At 36.8% G+C, this 20,182-nt stretch overlaps 1 protein-coding gene across 1 annotated transcript; it reads left to right on the forward strand.

Annotated features, from left to right (window-relative positions):
- Positions 1-4,163: 4,163 nt before the first annotated feature.
- Positions 4,164-11,987, forward strand: LOC149283377 (proteasome subunit beta type-1-B). The gene is made up of 6 exons (XM_089497601.1): positions 4,164-4,273; positions 5,380-5,487; positions 7,633-7,714; positions 8,952-9,081; positions 9,492-9,598; positions 11,802-11,987. The coding sequence occupies exons 1-6, from the start codon at positions 4,164-4,166 to the stop codon at positions 11,985-11,987; spliced, it is 723 nt and encodes a 240-aa protein (XP_089353727.1).
- The last annotated feature ends 8,195 nt before the right edge of the window (positions 11,988-20,182 follow it).

The raw sequence follows: 20,182 nt of genomic DNA on the forward strand, positions 1-20,182 counted from the left end.
ACACTTTCTAAGCTCATTCAACCCCACGACATGCCAGGCACATCAATTGTCACTAACCGTATGCATTTCTGTGATGTGTTTGGCACCTCAACCGTCGAGTTCATCGGCCGAGCAAAGAAAGAGACTGTCAAATACTTTCTTCAGCAACACCCAAAAGATTTGCAGTCGCACTGTGTGATCACTCCCTAGAGCAATCTGATTCGCCATATTGAAAGGCTGTATGCCTTACAAATATGGCAGCACCCTGTTGCTGGAAAGAACTAAGGATCCCTTCCGTCGCTCTATGCATATACCAAGGCATAAAGCAACAAAAAAAAACACGGTACCATACTGGATGATAACATGCCTCTACCAAGATGGTGGCAACCTTATAAAATGCCATATATTACTTATTGTCCTATAACTTGCAAGAACAAAAAGTGGGTATTTCTAAACTCAGTATTCTTAGCATTTTTTTATTTATTTATTATTATTAGCTTTTGTAGATGAGCAAAAGTTCAAGTAAAAAGTTTTTTACATTTTTCATCAAATATTAATATACTATATGATCGAAATAATGGTATCAAAAGAAAGCACGTCTTCTCATGGAAAATCCAAATGTATAATGCGCAGTTGGAGTAGATGAGAAAGGAGAAAATCAGTTAACCGCAAACACCGCTAAAATGCTAAATCAGCCACTGTCACAAAGTGCACAAACAGTCCGGTCCCGAACGGGTTAAACATGCATAATTCATACTGATGCAAAGCGGTGGAAAATGACGCTTTAAAATGCATGCGATTCCACATACTGGGCCTTTCACAGTACTGAAACAGCGCGCTGGATATCCCTATTAAACAAGATTACAGAGATAAATCACATACTCGGATACGCGACCCGGCAGCGGTGTGCAGCACCGTCCCACGGGTGGATTATAAACACGAGTACACCACGTTCTCCGTTACAAATGTCACTGACCCAGCAACACGGCATTGTGGAAGAATGCACGCACTCGATAGACAAGCAAGTGGAAATGTTTCCGCGGCAAACGCAGCATACACATACGGGCTTCCCGGCTTACCTATAACAACGCGGGCCGAGGTCCCCAAAACCACAACCTCCTCAAACCCTTTGCGCCATTCCGCCCGGCGCCACTCGCAACTGCGCAAGAGTAGACCAACCTTCCTTCACTGTATCCTTCCAATAAACGCCGTCTCTCGGCGCTACGTCATATCCGTAAACCGCACTCTCCCATACGATAAGAGGTTTAAGCGGTTTATGTTGAATGTATGTCTGGGTAGTGGTACGCGGTAGTTTTCTCTGATGACTTTCTTGTGTGAATGTTTACTGTGTGTGTGTGTGTCACTGTATAATATAGCTATAACAAAACACAATGAAATGTATAGAAAAAGCAAAACGTGAACGCAAACATTTAAATGGGGCGTGTACCTATTCGTTTTTCAAATTGCCAAATATCAAACGGTCATAAAGGGTTAATTTGGACCTGTCTTCAAGTTACCTTAATGTTTTATATAGCGCTGTACAACATGTATGTAACATAACAGTTTGACTTACAGAGACAACAGGTGAGGAGAGCCCTGCTCAAACGAGCTTACAATCTATGTGTCACTGGCAGGGCTTGTAAAAAAATATTACTTTTTTAACATGGCTATAAGTTTATATTTTGTTCTTGGTGTGGTGGGAAATTAGGTATTGTTAGGGTTAGGTAGAGGTAAATAAATAGAAACCTAAGAACAATTTGAAAACTTTAAATAATTCAAATTAAATATTTAAACGGTAGCATGTTTTTGACTGTTCCTTTGTTTTAAGTAAAGTATTTTGGTGTAAAACAATCTTTAGTCACTTGGCTAAGCTGATGGCACATCAGGACAGGGGTCAATACTTAAACCTGCTGATGCCTTTGAGAGACACAGAACAACCAATGGTACTGCCTGCCCATAAGTACCTCCTGCATTTCTGAACACCGTTATTCCCCTCACTAATGCCGCATATGTGCCCTGATTCTACCTACTACCAAGTTATCCTTCTTTGCCATACCTTAGTGGTTGCACTCTCCCTCATATATTAGCTAGTTGACTTCCAGTGCATTGTTATACCCCTCAAAGGTACTGGCTTTGTTTTGCTAAAATAATAAAAAATTTGGGAAAACATTTGAAACACTGATAATCTTATTATCATGGCGCCTGTCAGTGGGTGGTATATATTGGGCAGCAAGTGAACATTTATCCTCAGGGCTGTTTTGTTGGCAAAAGGGGGCCTACACAATATTACACAGGTGGTCATAATGTTATGGCTGATGTGTGTACGTGCAGGGCCAATATATATTGACTGTTAATTAACAGAAATGTACAAAAAACAAAGGTCATCCTCTGAGACTGGAGAAAGATTTCATACATAACAAAGGAAATAAGAGCAGTAAGGTTATGGAATTCACTGCCAAGAGAGATAGAGCTATCAAATACAATAGATGCCTTCAAAAAGGGTCACTATGTGATCAGTAAAATAAAATTTCAAGATAGTTTAAAAAATATAATATTTAAAAATAAAGTGTATCTTCCCAAAAATCCTAGCATGGAAAGCTTTAAATAAAACCAAACCACCATTGCAATGCCCTGGGCTGTCTAGTTTTCAAAAATACATGGTTTGGTGGGGGTAATTTAGCCAGCTTCAAATGTGGACTCGGATGAGCATAGGATGACCTGATGTCAAAATTCCAAATTGAAAAAATTGAAATGTGCATGTCCCATATGGCCTTTTAAACCCCAAACAACCTGACAAACCTATGCATGGGTGATATCACTGTACTCAGGGGATTTTGAACACAAATTGGGGTGCTGTATGGCAGTGACATATACCAGGAGCTGTAACCTGACACCTGAAATACAATGTGTATGACCCTCCCCAAAAATACTACCACAAACTTTGACAAAGGCTGGTGTAGAATTGGTGCATGGAAAGTGTTAAAATACCAGCATTTTAAATACCCTGTGGAGTCTAGTTTTCAAAAATATATGGTTTGTTGGGGGTAAGTGAAATTGTCTGGCTTCCAATATGTCACAAATAGGACATGGGTGCAGAATTATTAGATTTGAAGAATAGGATGGTTTGGAAATAGCATAATGCTACTTATTGCCCTATAACTTGCAAAAACAAAACATGAAAACATTTGGTATTTGTAAACTCACGAACGTTATTAGAATCTAATTAGCAGGTTTTTTTCATTAATTTTTGTAGATGAGTAAAATATTTTTCAAATAAAATATCAGACATTTTTTCAGTATGTTTTATTATTTTATATAGTAAATTAGCCGATATGATCAAAATAATAACATCTAAAGAAAGTAATTCTTCTAAAAATAATATATAATTCATGTATGTACACTAAATGAGAAAGAAGAAAATTACAGCTGAACGCAAACATACATAAACATTAAAACAGCCTTGGTCACAAATGGTACAAACATTTAAAAAAGGGTTAATATGTATTCTTCAAAAACGAAAAAATTGATATTATGCTACCAGTAAAGTAATGGTGGGAGTTTCGGTCTAAAGATTTCCACCCTTGGACTGACGTTCTCAATGATCTGTCACTAATGTTTTAAAGAACACACTAACCAAACGGTATGAGCTTCTACAAAAGGGACTGTCACTCCTAAACAAAGACACCTGGGATGTATGCCTTCCTCCACAACATTGCCTGGTTAATTTAATTCAGAAGGGAAATAATTTTTATATTAAACCAGATGTATTATGGGTAATTCTGTTTCTGTGGGACTTCTATGTAACAGGGACACTTATTCTTATTATTTACATCATATTCCGCGGCGTAAACAGGGCATTATAATTTTGAATCGCACCTAGCGTTCTTTGTTAACACTAGATTACCACTTGAGTTTTCAAGTACTCATTATACATATGACTTATATTTTTAATAACTTAAAGCAACGATGACACGAACGAGCAAAAAACCCAAAACACTTTGCAACATTGATTCAGACGGAACACTTGTTTCACAGGCGGTGCTCGACAGAAATAAGCGCCCTCCTGCGACAGGAAGTGAAACACAACGGAAGCAGGAAGTGGTCTTCACGCCATATTCGTAGTGATATAGCATTCTTGGTTGACGGGTGCCGGGGCTGTCTTTGTCGCAAAATTTCTATCGAACATGTATATGTCTTCAGCACCACACGCACAGCTCCAGCCTGGAAAGCATATGGAGTATCATTACACTGGTCCAGTCGAGCATCGTTTTAACCCGTATACCTTCAACGGAGGGTGAGGCCACAAAGTTCTGGCATTAGTCGTTGCCGGTACCTCTAATGCTGTATCTGGCTTATTAGTAATGTCATGTTTATACTGCACACTAGCAGCAAATCCTCCTCCTTGAATACTTCTTTGTGTCGCCGTTTTGTCACTCCTTCCAACGTCATGCTGTTTTATCTTAATATTCTGAAAAGTTTAAATTTATTTGTGTTATGCTCGCCAATGATAATGCAGCGGTGTGGTTTGTCGAATGACAGAGAAATGTCGTGTGTACTAAATGTAAATTCAGATATGTGTGTGTTTGATGAATTGTGTGTGTAGACATAGACATGGGGAGCATCATAACGTTTTCTGTTTAACCTACAAACTCTGAGCACTGAATTAGGGATTCATTACTATATGTGAACCTTTTTTGTCTTTTAATTTCTTTTTAGATCAGCAAACATTATATAAATATTTTCTGTAGGTGCTTTCACTTTAAAATCAGATAACTGGTATAACGAAGAGTAACCAGATTCAGAACAATTACAAATAGTTATTGCTTTCCTAAAATGACTTACCATTTACATAATAGAGGAAGTAATTGAATCTTCTCTGCTCTCAAATATTAGCTCGAAATACATTTTCCTATAATCCTTGTTTTTGTTTCCTGTGTATGTATGTACATGTGTGTGTATGTATATATAATTTTCCTATAATCCTTGTTTTTGTTTCCTGTGTATGTATGTACATGTGTGTGTATGTATATATAATTTTCCTATAATCCTTGTTTTTGTTTCCTGTGTATGTATGTACATGTGTGTGTATGTATATATAATTTTCCTATAATCCTTGTTTTTGTTTCCTGTGTATGTATGTACATGTGTGTGTATGTATATATAATTTGTAAACTGTGTATAAGATTTGTTACCCAACTAGAATTATAGCAAAACTGCAAAAATTGGCTTGGTCTTCCACAGGGGAACGTGTTAAGACAGCCTTTGCACAAAAAATAACAAAAAAACAGCCTGCTCGTTTAAGGGGTTAAACTCCTTCAGTCCCGCCACATAGTCCGTTTTGAGAATACACAGCCTGGCTTCAATGCGCACATTTTACATATATAATGTTTTCTCTTGCAGTACAGTGCTTGCTCTGGCTGGGGATGACTTTGCTCTTGTTGCATCAGACACTAGACTGAGTGAGGGATACTCAATCCACAGCAGGGATACTCCAAAATGCTATAAACTGTAAGTTGCAAACATCGCTGTATATTATGCTGACCTTTTTATATTTTTTTTAGGTTATGTGAACATAAAATATTTAATGTCAATACATGATCTATGTACTATGCTACATAAACACCTGTCACATAACTGTTTAAAATACATACATATACTGACCTTTCCCAATTTTCAAGGTGTGCCACGTCAGTTTATAAGCTTTGCAATAGAGGAACTGGTTCTCTGTCTTGTTGCTATGACCATCCCTTTAGGTGGTCTAAGTTTATAATATTATTGTCAATTTCTATTGTAAAAGTTTACCCCCCCAACAACTCAATTAGCCAGTGTGTGTGTCTTGCTTTTACTAAAGTATTGATAGTGCTGCTCCAAGACTGGTAATTGGTCATGTTTTCAAATTTAATTTGTAAACGTTTTAGAAGTAACATTACTCGGAACCAATGATAGTATGTTCGCTGAGGGCTGTTCTGTGATTCTCTAGACTAATGCTAAAATGAGCAAATGATCTGTATTATTAACCTTAAACATATTGATTTACTTATTATGTGTACACTCCTTCTTGGCTCATGTTATTAGCAGCCAATTCTATATAACACAGTTTTTACGTTTAGTTTAGTGCTGCACCTGCCAAAAAAGTGGCCATACAGCGTAATTGGTCTTGCATTGTGCTTAGTTGTATTGGTGAAATATCAAATACCGTATTTGCTCGATTATAAGACGACCCTGATTATAAGACGACCCCCCAAAATCTGAATATTAACTTAGGAAAAAAAGAAAAAGCCTGAATATAAGACGACCCTAAAGGAAAAAAGTTTTACCAGTAAATGTTAATTCATGTAAACTATTTTTTTTAATAAAAGCTATGATTGAGAAAAATATTTTTTTTGTTTTTATTTCTTGTATTTTCCAACCTGTCCCCCAGTTACGCACATCTGCCCCCAGGCTTGCCACTCCAATATGGCACTGTGGCCCATGATATGCCTTTTAACCCTCTATATGCCACTGTGCCCCATGGTATGCCTTTTGACCCCCTATGTGCCACTCTGCCTCCAGAAATGCCTTATACCCCTATATGCCACTCTGCCTCCAGAAATGCCTTATACCCCTATATCCCATTCTGGCATTTAGGGGGTTAAAATGCATATTATGGGGCAGAGTGGCATATAGGTGTATAAGGCATTTCAGGAGGCAGAGTGCTCTATTAAATGCCCCCTTAACGCCACTCCAGAAATGCCCTATGCCCCCATTTAACACACACACACAGCAGCAGGTTGACGTCGCCTTCTGCTGCAGCCGGAAGGAGGTGGAGTTGGCAGCGGGGGTTTGTCTGCGTCTGTCGCGTATACTTTCCCCGGCTGTCAGAGATCAGAGTTCCCCGCACCGGTGCGGGGAACTCTGATCTCTGACAGTCGGGGAAGGTTTGCGCGACGGACGCAGACAACCCCCGCTGCTAGCCACACCTCCTTCCGGCTGCAGCGGACGTTGTCTACGCGGATCGCGTAGACGTCAACCCGCTGCCCCGGCAATACAGCAGGAAGCACCGGTAAGTGTGTGTATGATGGGGGGGGTGAGACAGGAGGATCCAGGTCCCCTGCAGCGGTGCGGGGGATCTGGATCTTAGTCTCCTAATCAGACTCTATTTGAGGTCTGATTAGAAGACGACCCCGATTAGAAGACGAGGGGTATTTTTCAGAGCATTTGCTCTGAAAAAAACCTCGTCTTATAATCGAGCAAATACGGTACAATCTTCCCACATTAATAAGGCTCGCCCCTCCTTGCAGTGCGTTGCCTAGCATTTAGTAGTGGGAAGAATTCATTTCACTTTCAGAATAGATTTAGTCAGCATTTGTAACTCAACAACTAAACCACAGTAGCTCCATTCTAAAATGTAATCTAGTTGACAGTATTGCCATAGATATATTAGACTTCGGTATATTGAGTCAACACTTTAGCTATATCCTTTTGTGAATTGGGCTTCCACCAATGTCAATTGATTGAAAATATACTTGTTAGTGGAATAAGTAGACAAAAGCCTATCTCCCATGTTTAGGCTAACCCTTTCTTTTCCTTTAATTAAAATGACATAGGATCAGTATTACTAATTATCTATTCAGTACGTGTTAAAATATTTAGAATTTTTTTTTTTTTTTTTAGTACAGACAAAACAGTTATTGGATGCAGTGGCTTCCATGGCGACTGCCTTACGCTTACAAAGATTATTGAGGCCAGATTAAAGGTAAGGTTTCATTTAAAGAAGCTGCCAGTTGAAGGTCAGTACATGGAGTGTATAGTGAAATATTAAAACGGAGTGCAGCAATGCAAAATTAAAAGGAAAATCCCATAGAAAAATAATTTTTAACTTGAGGACAAATAGCACAACACTGAGCTATTGTTTTCTATAGGCTGTATTGTTTTCCACAGGCTGTTCAATAAAGCATTATGGTGATGGTCTTGTAGGTAATACAGGTAGAACACATACAATATAGAGCCTAAAAGATGCAGAAACTTAAACTGTTTAGCTCCTTTGCAACAGTGATGTACCATGAATTAAAAAAAACCCAAAAACTGTTGCTATAATCGAGGGATCATTAATGTAGCTGATCACTCAAGGCATTACGGCAACACTGTTTAAGCGCATAGATCACTTTCTAAGCTTGTTTAATGAAATGATGTGCCAGGGTAGTTGATATGCACATTTATATTAATGTGAAAGCTAGAATTGTTTTTAAATAGTATTTTTCTTGTAAGCTGTTTACTTCAAAAACCTTCAGAATATCCTATGTCTAGATTTTTACTATGAATGGTGAGTGTTGCTGTGTCTTTGTTGCTCCTAATTTAAAATTATGCCCCTACCGATGCCTCACCCTGCCAGTTGTCAGTTCTCCGATGAAGTATATAGGTGTATAAGTGAAGTATATATGCTGTCATGTTGGGAGTTGGACACCTAATGTTGAAAAATGATACACCGACATAAGTACAAAATAACTTGTTTTAGCAAACAAAGTGAATACATTAAAAACACATAACATATACATAATAATTTTTTAAAGTTACCTGTCCCATGCAGCCCCACCAATGAAAAATGCGTATAAAAGTACTTTATCAGTGCGTTCTATATAGAATAAGCCTCCAGCGCGCACTTCCTCCGCCTCATTTTGGCTTTCATGCTACTTTTGCCTGCTTGAACTGGGCAGTTAGTGGCAATAAAGCAATCCCAATGAAATAGATAGGAGCGCTTTATGCGTATTTGTTTGATTTGCTTTTATTCATTTTAGGAAAATGCCCCTAAATAGTTAAATGTATAAAAAATATAAAAATATCGTACATGTAAAAGTTATCTTTGTCCCTTTATTTAAATACTATATGTTGCATCTCCAAAGGTACATTTTGAGTATGTGCCTTTTTTGTTTTTTTTTATTTGGAGAAAATATTCTGTTTGTCTTTTAACTGATCTTTTTGGCTGTTATCTCTAGATGTACAAGCATTCAAATAATAAAACGATGACCAGTGGAGCCATAGCAGCAATGCTATCAACCATTCTCTACTCACGTCGCTTTTTTCCTTATTATGTTTATAATATTATTGGAGGCCTTGATGAAGAAGGTAAATGAGACCATTTGTTGTGAATAAATACAGCATGTCAGTGTATGTAAAATCCACAATGGAGACTACCCACTTAATTTGTTAATGATTTCCCCCTTTAAGATATTTCACCTCATATAAAATTTATACCAGTGGCTAAAGAGAGCATGAACTATGAGTCCTATGTCCATATGCTCATGAACTATTGGTTAAAACAGTGCAGGTTGTGTCCTGCTTAGAAACTTCTCACATGCTTAATTGATTTACTCTTCAGACTTTAGTGATCCGTCCCAAGGAGGCTGGTAGAAATTTGGTGTTGCATGTCATATTGAATTCCATGCTAAATGTGCATGGTTTTCCCTGAATTAGTTTTACATATAATGATGGTTTGCGTGTCAAAAAAACAAACTATACTCTCTCTTTTATCACAGGAAAAGGAGCAGTTTACAGCTTTGACCCTGTAGGATCATATCAAAGAGATACATACAAAGCTGGGGGTTCAGCGAGTGCTATGCTCCAGCCTTTGCTAGACAATCAGGTATGTATCAGGTAGTCTTTTCTTATGTACTTGGTCCAAGCTGTACTTTCAAAATCAATATTTTTTAAATAATTTAAAAAAAAATACAATATGTTCCTCTAAAGTAAATGTGTAACCGACATCTGTCAGTGATTGTCTTTGCTTACTCCAGTCACCTATCACCAACAAGAAAACCTTATTGGTATTAAACTTTCAATCAGATAACCTAAATGCCAAGTCAAAAAAAAAAGTGTCTAATGTGAACACTGCTTAAGCCACTAGATTTTAAGACACACTTTAAATACGGTGTTTGGGAATGACGGGGCCTCTTGTTGGTTTTCTATACACCTGTATCTTTTTGTACTGTAGTAAAAACATAATAGTTAATCGGTCCACATCCATAAAAAGGGTCCCTTTGGACATAATGGTACATCAAGAAGAAAAAAACTGTTGCACGCTCCGATGTGCAAGCTGGCATTCAGTTAAGGGAAGTTCCTCTCAAAGCACTGCCATGAGAACCAATTGGCGGCCAGCAGACCCACTGTACACCCCTTTTGGAACATAAGCCCCTTTTCGCCGTCCCATCATGAGCACACATTGGAACCGGCTAAGATTTATTCACTTTGGGGATAATGCATGATGTCCCAAATTCTGATAAATACAAAATAAGGCTCTCTAATTATTAAATAAGTGAGGGAAAATAGCTACATCCTTTTGACTGCCCAGACTTAAATGGTACAAGTTGCAAGATAGTAGGGGGCCTCTTGCCCTTTCTCAATAAAGGCCTCCACCTATGGTAAATTACCTAAACCCAGAACTATTTCCATTTTTATATATATATATATCTAAATATCTGAAGCCTCCAACTCTGCCCTTTAGGTACACCAATAAAGTTGATGTATATGTTCTGTCCACAATACACAATGAAAGCATGGTGCTAGAATGTGTCAAAGGAGAGGGAGATATACAGAATTTTTTTTTTCCAATTAGACACCCCTTGGGTATTTGAAATTACTTTTACTCTGTCAAGATTTTTGGGAAGATACAGCACACAGTTTAGCACTTGCTCATAATAATAAACTTAGAATTTTGTTCTTTTTGGACTTTTTTTTATTTTTATTTTTTGCTGGAACTGGATGGTTCCTCTGATGCATAATTGTTTTTAAATGTTACCACTTTTACCTATTTTTTTTTAAACTTTTAAAAATATTTTAATCACAATCACATTGTGATTAGAAAGCTGGGGTCCATTGACTTGCATGATTGAATGCAGTACCTGTATTCAACCTGCAAGTGGAGCCAGAGTTCTCGAGGGTTACCTCCTAAACCCTTTTAAAAAGGGTGTCCGCCTCCATACAGTGTATGGTGGATGTTGACGCCTGGGGGATGGGCCAGACATGATGTCGATCTCAGTGTTGCTGAATTCCTCGACATCGAGGCATTACAGCAACACTGTTTAAGCAAAGAAAGTGATCGCAGGTAATTGGTTGTTACCTGATGTGCCTGGGCCCTCATTGGGTGTTAAGGGGTTAAAAAGGCTGGCGTTTTTGCCCTTGGGTACACCAATAAAGTTGATGTATATGAAAGCATGGTATGTGTCAAAGGAGAGGGTGATATACAGGTCAGAAAACAGTGGATCAACTATAATAAAAACATGGGGGTCGTATATCTACAAGATCATATTTAGCACAGCCGTACCGTATATTCCAAAAATCAAGGCATGGTATGAAGAAAAAAGTTTGCCATCTTCCTGACTCGGTGTATTGGATTTAGTGCCTCTAGTGAAATACTCTCAGTTGCCTTTACAAAAATGAATACTTCTGTGGGGTTATCTTGACCTGGTGAGTTGCTAATCTGCTCAAAATTCAACATTTTCCCAGAAGGAAAAACCTAAAACATTGTACAAGTGTCCTGCATTCCATTAATCTCTAGATGCAACAAGTGTCTAAGTTCTCCTAGAAACATAGTCGGGGCTGTCTGCTTCATACATATATGTATTTTTTCAGTGTTTCTATGGGCTCTGGTTTCATATTTTGCCTTTTAACTGTCAATTAGGTATTTCCAAAATCAGGATACTTTAATGTTTATGTAAATTTGACTAGATTTATTCTCTGAAAAGTAAGATGTGTGTGTTTGTCCCCCCCTCCATCTATTTTTCTCTGGGGTTTTTTTTTTTTTATGCCATTTGTGCCATTTGGACTAAATATGTATAATCTTCTTTTAGGTTGGATACAAGAACATGCAGAATGTTGAACAGCTTCCATTGACACTGGAGAAGGCCATACAATTGGTCAAAGATGTTTTTATTTCAGCAGCTGAGAGAGATGTGTATACAGGGGATGCACTTAAAATCTGCATTGTTACCAAGGATGGCATTAGAGAAGAATCCTTCTCTCTGAGGAAAGATTAGCTTGTAAAAAGAAATGATTAACATTGTTCCTTTATTTAGCAACTTATTTCCTCTTTCCTTTCTAAATTCATTAGTAAACTGTGTGATGCCCTCTGCATATGGAATATCTGAATACTTCTGTAGCAAGTCCAATACTTTTCAGGTATCCATGTGAGTTGTTAAATAAAGCAATGTCATTTATAGTTTCGATTTTGCAAGTTTTCTTTTTTCTAAAAAATAAAAAAAAATTCTACTTGTCATCTTTGGTTTGGCCTATTTTATTGCAAGTACAGGTATGTGTCTGATTTGTTTAAAGTGACTAACTTAAATTATAAGCCACTCAATTTCTATGAATATACAGTGGCAATGTTTAAGTAGGTGCCCATAACACGTTACAGTAGTAAGGAGACAGCTTGCACAGAAGCTGAGAGCTGAAGTGAAATACGTCCAGAAGGATATTGACATACTGGAGAGAGTTCAGAGGAGGATTTCCAAATGGTAAATGGTTTGCTCAATAAAAATTATCATTGTGAGTAGAAGATCACAATGTTTAGTTAGGGGAATATAGAGGGAGTGTGTGTGATAGAAATCTTAAAATACTTGAAGGCATTTTACAAGGGGCTCCACCAACTAATCGATAATGAAAATCGTTGCTAACGAATTTCATTATCGATTAGTTGAATCCATTTTATCGATTTATAAGAAGGGTTTTTTCAGAACAAATGCTCTGAAAAGTACCCCTCGTTTTATAATCCTACCTCAAATACAGTTGGATAATAACTAGACTTGGGCACCAGGGGGCTCTTCGTGTTCGTCTTCGTGCTCGTCTTCGTCAAAAAAAAATCTTCGTATTCCGCGAATATTCGCCCGTTCCTGTCTTCTCTTCGGGCGAATATTCGTTTTTTCTTCGTTTTTTCCGGTTAAGGGGTTAATACGGGGTTAACGCGTACCGCAGCAGCTCTGCTGCAACTCTATTGGTCGCCAGCAGGGGGCCTCCTGCTGGGGACCAATGAGCTCACTACCATATATAGCTAATATATTCTCGGGCAGAATATTATGCTACTCAGAGTAAAACCAACAGAGGGCAGCATTCTGTCCGAAGATATATTAGCCATATGTGGCAGTGTGTTCATTTTCATCTATTAATCATTTAAATAAAATATATCCCCATGATCCGCTGGTCTCACCGCTGCAACAGTTAAATGTCCGCACTCGCAGACATTAATTCTGTCGAACTTGCAAACACTTTTTTTCTATTTATTTTGGGGGTTTTTTTTGTATTAAACCATTACACGAAAGGATCATGGGAATATATCTTATTTGAATAAATGCAAATGAGCACACTGCCACATATGGCTAATATATGTTCGGACAGAATGCTGCCCTCTGTTGGTTTTACATTAAGTAGCATAATAACTGGATTTCTTTCAAGCATATGGAACAATGCTACTTAATGTAAAACCAACAGAGGGCAGCATTCTGTCCGAACATATATTAGCCATATGTCTTCGGACAGAATGCTGCCCTCTGTTGGTTTTACATTAAGTAGCATTGTTCCATATGCTTGAAATCCAGTTATTTATTGTGCTACTTAATGTAAAACCAACAGAGGGCAGCATTCTGTCCGAAGACATATGGCTAATTTATGTTCGGACAGAATGCTGCCCTCTGTTGGTTTTACATTAAGTAGCATTGTTCCATATGCTTGAAAGAAATCCAGTTTTTGGTTTTACATTAAGTAGCATAATAAATAACTGGATTTCAAGCATATGGAACAATGCTACTTAATGTAAAACCAACAGAGGGCAGCATTCTGTCCGAACATATATGGCTAATATATGTTCGGACAGAATGCTGCCCTCTGTTGGTTTTACATTAAGTAGCATTGTTCCATATGCTTGAAAGAAATCCAACGTTATTATGCAACTTAATGTAAAACCAACAGAGGGCAGCATTCTGTCCGAACATATATTAGCCATCTGTGGCAGTGAGCTCATTTGCATTTATTCAAATAAAATACATTCCCATGATGCTTTCGTCTAACAGTTTAATACAAAAAACCCCCAAAATAAATAGAAAAAAAGAGTTTTCAAGTTCGACAGAATTAATGTCCGCGAGTGCGGACATTTAACTGTTGCAGCGGGGAGACCAGCGGATCATGGGGATATATTTTATTTAAATAATTAATAAATGAAAATGAACACACTGCCACATATGGCTAATATATCTTCGGACAGAATGCTGCCCTCTGTTGGTTTTACACTGAGTAGCATAATAACTTTGGATTTCAAGCATATGCTACTTAATGTAAAACCAACAGAGGGCAGCATTGTGTCCGAAGTTATAGTAAGTTATTTATGCTAAGTTAAATGTCCGTACCGGCGACTTTGTTGGTCGCTGGCACTGACATTTAACTGACACAGCGGGGAGACCACTGGTGTCCCTGCTGTGTCAGTTAAATGTCCGTACCGGCGACTTTGTTGGTCGCTGGCACGGACTTTTAACTGTTGCAGCAGGGTCCCAGGTTGATTTTTTTTTTTCCTGCCTAGCAACTAGTGGTAAAGGGCCGTGCGAGTGAGCCTATTGGTCGCTTGCACAGCCCTTTACCCTACGGATTTCTGCTCCCGTTATCCAACGCAGCATCGCAGGGGTTAACGGGAGCGGAAATCAGGAGTTAAAAAGGCCGTGCGAGTGAGCCCTATTGGTCACCTGCAGGGTCTTCCTCTGGCATCAACCAATTGGTTGATGCCAGAGGAAGACCCTGCAGGTGACCAATAGGCTCACTCACACTGCCCTGTAACCCCTGATGACGAACCTGCGGATTTCCACTTCAGTCAACTCCCGCGATGCTGTGAAGATAAGGTAAGTTAGATGGGGAGGGGACCGGGGAGAATAGTAGACGAAGGCGAAGATTCTTCGTGTGTGAGTCTTCGTCTACGTTTTACCTGCACTGTCTTCTCTTCTTCATGTCTTCGGAACGAACACGAAAACGCACTCTTCGTGTTCGTTTTCATGTTCGCCCGAAGACGAATGCACAAGTCTAATAATAACACTAAGATCCACATCCTCCGCAGCGCTGCAGGGGACCCGGATCCTTCTCTCTGAAAGCCGGTGGGGGGCTGTCTGTGCGATGTGCGCAGACAACCTCCGCTACTGTCCTCCACTTCCCCCGGGACTTCTGTGATGGAGCACCAGCGTGACTTTCCGGTGCTCCGCGTAGAAGCCCGGGGGAAGTATACTTATTTATCTATTTAGATGTATGTATTGAGAATAATTAGAGACATAATTTTATATACATAACTGATTAATTTTAATCACTAAATTATGCCAATATTTTATAAACACAATAAAAATGTTTTATATGTGAAATAAAATGATGCTAGTTTATAAACACAGTGGTAATAATGTTATCATATTAATCCTCTTTGATGATCTATAAGTTTATGATTTTTTATAGTTTTATTTAAATATGGTGAGGATTCAATCATGGACAATTGGAAATGCATCATCATTAACTTTACATACGGATGATTTCAATTAACTTTGACATTAGAGAACCTTTATATGCAAGCACAGAAAGACATCTAATCACGTACCTCAGGAAGTATTAGACGAAACGCGTCGTACGTGCTGACGTACGAGGAGGAAGGAGGAGTCTTTTTACGAGCTGGAATTCTGGTCACGGAAGAGCGCGGGACACTGCGAATCGGCATAGTATTTGAAATACCGAACTCTCCACATTGATTTTATCTAGTTTTTAATTTATTACAATTATTTCTTTTTCGACTACCTCCGACTCCCGGCGTTTGGTTTTTCGTAATCTTCAAGGCTAGATATAACCTTAGACCATCTAGACGCTAAGCTCTTTGAATGGTATTTGGTTAGATTTGGAGGATCAGGTTTTGTAGCCCTACCTCATAATGAGAAAAACCGAGGCCTGGTACTAAAAGGCCACAATCTATATGATGCAAATTGCTAATTATAATTCATTTCTAATTCTTACAAAATGAAACCCTGAAATAAGCTGCACATTCCTATGATATCAGCTCCAGTTAACTCCAGTGATGATGGAAATATAGAGATGTACCTTCTCAGCCCCGTGGTGTCTCCAACAATCCCTAGCAGAATTAAGACTACACACTGTTCCTTCAACATTCCCCAACCCCAAAAAAGGAAGATGCACAGAAACATTGCAGGGTGTGCTACAAGAATAGGTGTAGAAGAGAAACAAGGTTTCAATGTCTGATTACCCTGATCTGGTCTGGCTCTGTATTGGCAACTCTTTCAAGATTTATTACACAGTTGAGAAGTACTACATTTTATTTTATTTTTACCCCCATGTATCTCATCATCATTATCTCATTAGAGGTTTACATATTTCCCATTCAATTTATTTTTACATGGGTCCGTTTTTATAAATTTTGGTTAATCTTTGTTGTAAATGAATCTATTTTTTGGGTTGCAAAACATATACTTTTAGGGGGGCTCAATTGTCCAAAATGGAATATAGGCCCAGTAATCCTATTTTTTTTTAAATGCGCAGCTTTGGCCCCATGGCTTGACCTATGCATGTGTGGTAATGCTGTACTCAGGAAATGTATTTGAACACACATTGTTAGGTGTTACTGCACCTGCACACATGCTGTACAAGAAATCCAAAGCAACATTAAAATGTATGCATAAAAGTTTAAGATCTTAAACTTGCAGACCTAGAAGACAGGTCACGTAGACAAAATCTTAAAATTCGTGGGATATCTGAAGATGTGATTGATTTGGAACCGTATTTAATGGAACTACTTTCAACATATATAGACTGTCCAAAATACGGCCCGATACTAATTGAAAGAGCCCATAGACTTCCGCTACCTCCTAATTGGACACAAACAAATACACCTAGAGACGTTATCATTTGTTTTGCTAACTCCAGAATTAAAGAAGATCTAGTTAAAGAAATGAGAAGGAACCCTACCAAAATTGCAAAATTCGCATCTTTAACTACATATCTTGATCTTTCACGTGCAACCAGAACGCACAGAAAAAAATATTCTGATATCACTTCCTGTTTACGACAAAATAATATTATTTACTCTTGGGGTTTCCCCACAAAACTGCGAATTAACTATCAAGGGAAAATCTATATTTGCAATGATCCTATACAAGCAAAGGACAATTTATTGAAATGGAATCTTACTATATAAGACTTAATCTATAGAAGAATTTTTTTTTTTTTTTTTTTTTTTTTTTTATTATCATGATATAAAGTATAAGATACTATCATATTATTACCTAAAATATGATTCGGTTATGTACCGGTTGGAAATGACGTGTTATGTGTTATAATTTTAGTCCAGTCACTAAGTTGGCAATGTATTGGTTGGATATGATATAAATGATAAATGGGTGATAATAGATTATTTAGAATATAGACTATCACAAATTCTTAAATTCTTAAACCTATTTTTTTTTTGTTTTTTTTATTTATTTATTTTTTTTTTGGACTCACAGAGACTCACAGAGATATATAAGTGTTATTAGTCTTTGGATAAGATATTTTCACAAGTTAGAATTAAGATATTAGGATAGGAAAATTTAAAAGACACTAATATACACTCACGATACATTACATATATATGGGTGAATAGTAATAGAGTTATTAGAAAGAATCATTTGAGAGAAGGAGACTTCTATTATGGCCATTAATATAAATTTCCTTTTTGATACATACATTGATAAAAATATATGACCATATACTAATACTAACATATACTTATATATATATATACATTTTGTTTTTGTTTTTTTATTTTATATATATTTTTTTTTTGTTTGTTTTTTTTTATATAAAGTATAAGATATTACAGTACTATTACCTAATATACTACTCTAACTGAGAAATATTATGATTTGTCTACTCATTGAGTTGGTAATATACTGGTTGGAAATTATGTGTTATGTGCTATAATTTTAGTCTAGTCACTAAACTGGCAATATATTGATTGGATATGATATAAATGGTTGATAACAATATAAAAGATATAATAGATTATTAGAATATAGACTCCCACAAATTTAGTAAGTTATTTATTTATTTATTTATTTTTATTTAATTTTTTTTATTTTTTTTTATTATTTAAAAGATTAGATATAATTATGGACTTATAGAATCTCACAGAGGTATATAACTATTGATAATTTTTGGATAAGATATTTTCATAAAGTTAGAATTGAGACACTAGGATAGGAAAATTTAAAAGACACTAATATATACTTATGACATATTATATATATGGATGGATAGTAATAAATTTATTAGCACAAATCACTTGAGAAGAAGGAGACTTCTATTATAGTTATTAATATAAATTTCCTTTCGGATACATATATTGATAAAAATCTATGATTATATATTAATATAGGTATATATGTATATGTATGTATATTTTTTAGGATTAATGATAATTTTTTTTTTTTTTTTTTTTGCCTGTTTTGTGTAATTTCATTAAATATGATATCTGAATAGATAGATATAGTTTATACTATTTCTATGAAACAAGAATTGATTATGCTTCTTACCTTCGCTGGCCTTAAAACACGTCCTCATTCCTTGTTGGTTCAAGGAATTTCCTCACACTAATGACGGAAATAATGTTTTTCCCGCATAGTGTGTTGGGTTTGATTGTTTTTTTTGTTTATGAATGTTGTTGTCAAGTGTTTTCTAGTTGGAGATTGAGGGATAGGGAGCAGTGCTGGTGGAGGACGGGAAAACAAATTTTCCATGTCCCTTAAATTGATGACAATCAATGCACAGGGTTTAAATTCTCCATATAAGAGATCATATCTGTATGATTCATTAATTAAAGAGGGGATAGATATTGCATTTATCCAAGAGACACACTGGAATCAAATTATAGAAAAACCTGCTTGGAAATACCATAGATATCGACATGTTTATGTATCTTCTCTTTTAGATAAAAAGAAGCGGGGATTAGCCATATTGATATCAACTAAAAATAAATTTGAGTATACACATCATGAAGCTGATAAGGAAGGAAGAAGGATTATACTAATCTGTAATATAAATGACGTTACTTATACTCTGGTTAGCCTTTATGCCCCATCAGAGGGATCAACAAGATTTCTTAATTTAGCTATGGAATCAATAGAAAAAATTTCTAAAGGCTCACTGATTATAGCAGGCGACCTGAATTGCATAATTGATATTGAAAAAGATACTAAGACCTCGAAGAATCGTAAATCAGATGTGTGTTTGAAAACTAGGGCCAAAGCATTTTCCGAGTCTTTGTCTAAACACGGCCTTTATGATGTCTGGAGGGTGCAACACCCTGAGGAAAGAGATTACTCTTTCTTCTCGAATGTGCACCAATCATATTCACGCATCGATTATTTTTTAATGCCTGGTCACTCTTTAGAAATCTCTACTACTTCTCTAATTGGAAACATCTCATGGTCTGACCATGCTCCAGTATTTATTTCTATCAAGAATAATCCTCAATATAGAACAAGAACTCGCTGGAGACTCAATGAATCTCTTTTAAAAACAGAATCCGATAAGATAGATTTGATAAAACAAACAACATCTTTTTTGGAGCAGAATGACAATAATGAGACCTCAGACTTAAATTTATGGTGCACCCTAAAATGCGTTCTTAGGGGATACTTAATAAAAAAGGGTGCCTGGATTAAAAAACAGAGAGGTAAAGAACTTGCCGATCTATATATTGAATTGGCAAAACTTGAGAGACTAAACAAACAACATCCATCCAGAGATTTCTTGAAGCAGTTAGAGACTATTAAAGAATTGATAATTATTAAACTTAAAATTAAAACTGAAACAATAATGCAAAGATTGAAATCCAGTTGGTACTATGGAAACAATAGAGTAGGGAAAAATCTTACTAAAAGATTGAAGGCACATACTGATTCATCTAGAATAAAAAAAATTACACACAATGGAATTACCTGTATATCACCAACACAGATAGGTAATGCTTTTAAACAATATTATGAAACCTTATATAATCTACCCGAACCTAAGATTGCTACTACCGACATAGCTCAATTTTTAGAGACCTTGCATCTTCCAAAACTTTCTGCAGAAAAATTAATACAATTAAATCAACCACTAACAACTCAGGAAACTACTATTGTAATTCTTAATTTGAAAAAAGGGAAAGCTCCAGGCCCTGATGGTTTTT

Source organism: Sceloporus occidentalis, unplaced genomic scaffold (genome assembly GCF_023333645.1).
Source record: "Sceloporus occidentalis isolate IW3139 unplaced genomic scaffold, rSceOcc1.0.p SCAF_105, whole genome shotgun sequence".
In the NCBI taxonomy this organism is placed as follows: domain Eukaryota; kingdom Metazoa; phylum Chordata; class Lepidosauria; order Squamata; family Phrynosomatidae; genus Sceloporus; species Sceloporus occidentalis.